Source organism: Micropterus dolomieu, linkage group LG09 (genome assembly GCF_021292245.1).
Source record: "Micropterus dolomieu isolate WLL.071019.BEF.003 ecotype Adirondacks linkage group LG09, ASM2129224v1, whole genome shotgun sequence".
NCBI classification, from domain to species: domain Eukaryota; kingdom Metazoa; phylum Chordata; class Actinopteri; order Centrarchiformes; family Centrarchidae; genus Micropterus; species Micropterus dolomieu.
The window spans coordinates 10,169,109-10,176,029 of NC_060158.1; the positions used below are offsets into that span (position 1 = coordinate 10,169,109).

Genomic DNA, 6,921 nt, shown 5'->3' on the forward strand with positions numbered 1-6,921 from the left:
GGGCAGCAAAGAGAGGTGCATGTGGACAAAAGATCAGTCCATTATCTCCCAGTTGTCAACGTCATCTAAATTTGTGGGTATGTTTTTTTTTATAATGTCCAGAAAAGGGTAGGTAATTGTCAATAAATTCCCCATTACTAAAAGGTAGAGTGATTTTTGTTACCATATATATTTGCATTTTGCTTGAAGATTTCTTTTTATCTGTTCAAGCTGGGAAGTTAATTTGGGATATTGTGAGTACATATCAAGTGGTGTGTCTTTGATGGCCTTTGCATCTGTGCACATGCTGATTAAACTTAGCACCCCCTGGTCTAGTGCCCTGTTTACGTCTAGTTACAAGCGCCACAATCTGTGATGAAACATGAGGCTCTAGGGGTGACCAGTGTCAGAGAAAGATGATCAGGACAGTAGCCTGGGATGACTCGAATAGTTTCCACCGTCATGTTAGGGGTTGCTCTCCCCATTTTAGAGCTGTAGCTGCAAGTGTGAGGGTAAGCTGTAACAGAGGGAGAAAAGGTTTCAAAAAACAAAGATTTGAGCAGAGAGGAGATGAATATGTTGAAGCTAATCTGACAGCTGGAAGAGGAAGATCACTTTGGGATTAATTTAGCCTAAATTGACACATTACATATGCATAATTATGTCTGACAAACAGACCAGCCAGGCTTCCCAAAGGAAGCCGTCCAGTAACAAGAACATCAAGAAGCTCCGCACTGTTAGCATGGTGTGCAACCTGACTAGCAGCTGGCAACAGTGGGTGACAGAGAACGAGATAAAGCAGGCTAGTGAACCCAGTGGCTGGTCTCCGTCTTCGCTTGGAGGACCAACAGAACCCAAAAAGACGTGGGTCTCAAAGAAGCCTGCTCCTGCTCAAACCCAACCAACAGAAGCTTCTCAAACTCATGTAATCACTTCTGCAGAGGCTCAGAAGACCTTAACTCCTCACAACGAGACCCTAGATGCATCCAATACTGGGGAGGTTAAGACCTCAGCTGAGCAACTGGTTGCATCTCGCATCAAGGTAAAGCAAGTGGTAAAGACGGTGACGAGCGGGGTTCAGGAGAAAAGTGTTGGCATTGGGCTCCTGACCGAAAAGATCAAGAAAGAGTCTCTGCCATCAGCTGAGGAGATTGACAGGCTTCTGAAGAAGAAAAGCTCACCTACACGTCGCAGAAAATGCTCCAACATGGTCTCATCTCTGACCAAAAGCTGGAAGCAGGTGGAGAAAGAGGTAGAAGGACCGGGAGAGGGACGCACCTTTGGAGGTGGTAAAGACGACAGTGGACACTCTAAGGCAGAGAAGCAGAGACTGGACATACAGGATGCTCAAACCCACAGAACAAGCTCTTTGACAGAAGCAGAGCAAAAAGACTCGGAAGGAGACTCTGAGTCAGCAATGAAGATTAAAAGAAAAGTCCCAACGTGAGAATGATCAGTGTGCTTCATTTTGTATTTTCGGTAAAGGGAGTTGAGGCGAGGCATTTGACAGTCAGGTGTCAAACTTAAGCTAAGCATTAGCTGTGGAGAGAAAGGCATCTTGATTTGACAGGATGGGAAGAAAGCCAGAATTTTTGAAATATTTGTGCTTCATTCATTGACTGTAATTAAACTCACTTGTGCACCATGAGGTCACAGATTAAGATGAGAAGTCTTCCTGGAAGATCAAGTGTCTATTCCATGACAACTTAAAAACACAGTCTTAACTACAGTATTTTAGTTTCAAAACACTTTCATTGCAGCACATGAAGAGGCAGGCGATCGCTGTCTCAAATAAAGTATAGAATGTAAAATAGATCGTCTGTAAAATAGATGGGTTTTCCAGTTACAAGCAATCAAAGATGGATGTACAGCAGTGGGATAGAAAACACATTGTCACAATGTCCTATTACATATGAACATGTTCAGTATTTAGTAAAATTACTGTTTAGAGATCATTTTCACATGGCACTCATCCTTGCATTCCAATTTATTTTTTTTTTTTACTATAAGAAAAGACATAGACACCTGTGGGCTTTAGCTAGCTAACATGATGCTGGATTCCAGTGAGACACAGCAGCTAGTAGCACTGAGAAGGATGAAATCACTCCCTATTGACTATAAAGTGCACTATATTAACTGACCGCCATTTTTGTTTTTTATCAATGCAAAAATTAACAGTTGTGCAACTCAATAGCTTTCAGCGATGACACAAAATGATTATAAGTGTCTAAAATCTCAATTTAGCACAGAACCTCCCTCATTCTGTATTTTATATGAGAAACAGCAGCATGTATGAAAATCCTCCTGTTTTTTAGTAAACTAGATATGTGCCAGTTATCTTCAGTATATTCAGAATATTAGATTGTACTGTGTACCGGTTAAACGTTACTCATAACAAACCTATGTCAAAACAGGATTTAATGAGTATTATTTTTCAACCACATTGGATAATAAGAACAAGACTTCTTTCTTCCTCAGCAGTTTCTGTGAAAAACCTTCTACCATCTTATCGCAAGGTCTCCAAGGTGCTAACAGATAATTCTGCTCTTTGAACAAAAAGTGAGGTTTCCTTTTATGAAAAATGAGCATTTCCACCGATTACAATAGTTTTGTGATTCGTGCCGTTTAAAGTACAAAACAACTTTTCATGCTGATCCTCTGATAAGGTCCAAGTTATTATGGTTTGTTTTCTACCCCCCTTGTGGACATGCATCTCATGATTATGTCACACGAAAACTCCATCTATTAGGTCTGCATGACTGTTGAATATTTGTAACTCATCTTGCCCCTTGCAGAATCAAAACAGATACTCAGTGTATTGTATGTGTTTTATTTATTTGTGATATAATCTGACATCCCTCCCAGGTACAAAAAGGAAGCTGAAGATGCCAACAAGATAAACGCCCTCTCCAAGAAATACAGTGCTGTGGGAAACCTCAAGAGCCGCTGGCAGAACTGGGCCACAGAGCACACTGTGACCCAGAAACTAAACCCCTTCAGTGAATATTTTGACTACGATTACTCCATGTCGCTCCGCCTCCAAAAGGGCCAAGAGGGTTACGGACGCCCCAAGGAAGGAACCCAAACAGCAGAGAGAGCCAAACGCGCTGAGCAACACATCCACCGTGAGATAGACGACATGTGTTATGTGATCAGGACTATGGCTGATCCGGACCCAGACGGAAAGACCCGCATTACGTTTGGGCAGCTGTTTGACAGATATGTTCGGATCTCCGATAAGGTGGTGGGGATTCTGATGAGAGCCAGGAAACATGGGAAAGTGGCCTTTGAAGGGGAGATGCTGTGGCAAGGCCAGGATGATGGAGTGATCATTACTCTACTGGTGTGATGTTAACACTTGGGTCAAGTTGTAGCAGAAATCCTCTCACAGCTACTCGGCTGACACAATGGAGCTTGTGATATAGCTTCAGTCATTATCAAGCAGGGCTAAGAGGAGGATTTAGAATGCTATTTGACCTGGATCTTTTCAGTGGGCCCTTGCAGAACAATATCAAAGAATGTGGAGACTACCAGCTTGGCAGACGTGTCAGTGGGGATTATCCAAGAAAATTTTGCCGCTATTTATGCAGATACTTGAACTGTTTCTGTCGGTATTGTGGATATTTGAGTTGTAGCTGTCATGCACATGTTTTGGAAAATCTTCTAAGATTTAAAAGTTTTGATTCAGGAGCTCAGAAGAGTTCAAGGCGATTCTAACTTTTGGCTGGTTAAGTTTCTTGCAGATTCGCATACGCGTCTCTTTTGCACTTTCTTTATGGTTTATATTAATGACGACGAGATACTTGATTATGCTTTAATGTACCAAAAAAACAGCAGCACAGTAATTCAAACACAGATTGAGTTTCATTGCCTGAAGACCTGCAGCTCAGCATTCATTATACTGTACCATGCACAATGCAGAGGAACAGAGCAGACCACAGCACTTTTAAATCTCACGGCCTGTTGGACTAAGCCTGTTATGATTAATGGGTGACTATGACTTGTCTGGGGGGAAAGGAAAACTTTTCTTTTCACATCCAGTTATTGAGTCTCCGTAGAATTTCGGTGGGGTTGTAGAATCATAGAACCAATTTTACCGGTTCTTTTTGGTCTTTCACAAATAAGGCATTCACTAGCAAGGACCACACCTCAACAATGTGTGATTTAGAGGTACATGCAAATATGGAATGCATGGATTAAGCAGGATGGATTAATGCATATAGAGGGGAAGGGTGATGGTGGAAGAAGGATGTCGTCTGATAGGCTGGTCTGAGAGGGTGTACAGAAGACCGGGCAGAGAGACTCAGTGTGGGGGTTCCGTCTCGGAAGTGTTTTCGCCCGAGCTTATTTCAAGCCCCCCAGATGGTACCTAGATGAGACATGAGAGAGCTGTGCCCTGAATGAATAGGAAGGGATGAGGCGATGAAGGGAGCAGGGATGGAGGATGAAGGGATGAGGGGATGAAGGGATGAGAGGAGCAGGGAAGAGAGGAGAGGATGGAAGGAACAGAGGATGAGTGGATGTGTGTAGGGATGAATGGATGAAGGAAAGGGAAAGGGAGGGTGGGTCGAGCGATCTGAAACAGCGTGCTGTTAAGCGTGTGCTGTTGAGTGTGTGCTGTTGAGTGTGGATCGTTGTCTGTCTTGCATCGAGCAATCTGAACAAGCGGGGCAGGATGAGCGGAGCAGTATATGTAGCCTTGACAGGTGTGGTTGAGGCGTGGCCCGGTCCCGAACCTAAGTTAACAAATTAACTTCATAACTGAAGATGCTGTATGTTTTCTTTTTTGAAATGATTTCAGAAGAAGGGATGCCATATCGAGGCAAATTGTACATTTTAAGTATTTGCTAGCATTTTCATTAATGTGCAGTAATTCACAGTTATGCCTATTCTGATGTTGTGTTCTTACAGAGCCCCTCAAGAGTCACAGCGAGAATATTTTCGGGGACTACTTTTGCGTTCCTTCACAATATGTTTTGCGCTCTTTCGTAATAAATTCTGCGTTCTCTTGCAATACTTTTCATCTTCCATTCCTTTTGAGTCATAGCTGTGTCTATTTCTGTCCAGTTGCTCCCAGCGCAACACTAGTATAGATCAGAGTATTGAATTTAACTTTGAACTGGGTATTACCTATGCGGATACAAGAGGTAATGCAAAAGTATTGTGGCAGAAGGCAAAATTTATAACAAGAGAATGCAAAACATATTGCAAGGGGGAGCAAAATATTGCAAGGTAATGCAAAACATATTGTGAGGTAACGCAAAAGTAGTCCTCAAAAATATTCTCGCCCTGACCCTTTGGGCTCCATATTTGCTGGATAGTGTATTGTTATGTTGCATAGGAAGTGATTTTTTTTTTAAATATTGAAGATAAATTACAAAAAACAATAGTGTTACTAAAGTGCACCAGCCAGTACGAAATGCATATTTGACCTTCTGTCCAAGAAGTCTCTGCTGTGTTCACATACAGCTTCAAAACATCTAATTAATATTTCTCTTTGGTCTTGCCATATTGGTATCCAGCAACGAGGAACCAGAGGTTGTAGTAGGTCTGGAAGCTGGTGCCAGATACTATCAACACAGTGAACAGTTAGTGATAGTGAATAATTAGCAATGAATGCTCTTGATGACAGCTGTCTCTACATACCACCATATTAAATATTCACCTTCGTTTGATATTCACCCTCAGATTTCACCATTGTACAACTCCAACACTTGTAAAGCTGTGATTCTACCTTCACCACTTAGGAAATAATGATCACTTCCTGTCACCACTGGCAGGGAAAACAAGTAGTATTCAGGCTGGTCTAGAGAGAAAAACCTGTCAAAGTCAGCAAAAACATCTCTGTAAGCTTGTTTATTCATGTACACCAGCAGTGGGTGACTGTCTGCTTCTAAACGGTACTTTTTAAAACAGCGTATTATATCTCTGATGGCTTATTCTCTGATTTAAATTAATTCCCATTTGACTGATAAGAAAAAATATGTAAATGTTACATGGGCACACAGTCAAAGTAGAGGCTGTGAACAAAGCATAGGAAATGAGATAAAGCATTCTGTTATGTAAATAGATGTCTGATTTATTGCTTGCTCTTGTGATCAACAGATGCCCGTAGCAAATGAGAGAAAAACGTATTCAATATTTTTAATAATAAGTAGAAAACAAAAAGTCAAAATAAAAAATAAAACCTGTTAAATGAAATGTAACTGTGTACATTTACTCAAGTAGACATTCAAGGTACTTGTACTTTATGCAACTTTATATTTCTGCCCCACTACACTCCAGAGGCAAAGTAGAAAAATTTACTTTTTACTCCATTACATTACATATTAGTTAATTTTTAAATTTAAATTTTCTGATAAACCGAAGAAGTAAGCATTTTTGACTTGACAAAATTCTCCTTAATTCTCTACTTAAGCTAACTCGAACAAACTGCCCCTTCAATTAGCTGGAAAATGTATCGTCACAAAGCTGAACAGCTACGTTGCTGTAGATAAACCTCCCCAACAGTATATAAAGTCGTTCAAATCAGGACAACCTTAAACTACAGCTGTAACATGGAACATACACATTAATGCTGCATGCAGTAATTATTAATCTAAAATCATTATATGTAATAGTAAAACACTTCACAGGTACAATTTTTCTGCTTAATTTTTATTTCAAAATTTCATTTTTATACCAGTTTCTAGTGTTAAATTTTTATGTGTATTTATGCATTAACAGGTAACTTTCTATTTAAGACTCGAGTACAGGTCATATTTTATGTTGTATATTATTTTGTGGAATTTTAGAGAAGCTGAGTAAAATCTAGCAGAGGTAGTGTAATCATCAAAAACACTAGATTACACCATTCCTAACAAATACTGACACAGTTTTATTATTCCAGAAGCTTTTCATTAAATTAAGCAGGAATTGTTGTTGATAGCTTATTTGACAAAT

The 6,921-nt window shown here is 40.3% G+C and overlaps 1 protein-coding gene across 1 annotated transcript; it reads left to right on the forward strand.

Moving 5' to 3' along the window:
* Window positions 1-640: 640 nt before the first annotated feature.
* On the forward strand, window positions 641-3,328 carry abrab (actin binding Rho activating protein b). The gene is made up of 2 exons (XM_046059595.1): window positions 641-1,422; window positions 2,845-3,328. The coding sequence occupies exons 1-2, from the start codon at window positions 641-643 to the stop codon at window positions 3,326-3,328; spliced, it is 1,266 nt and encodes a 421-aa protein (XP_045915551.1).
* The last annotated feature ends 3,593 nt before the right edge of the window (window positions 3,329-6,921 follow it).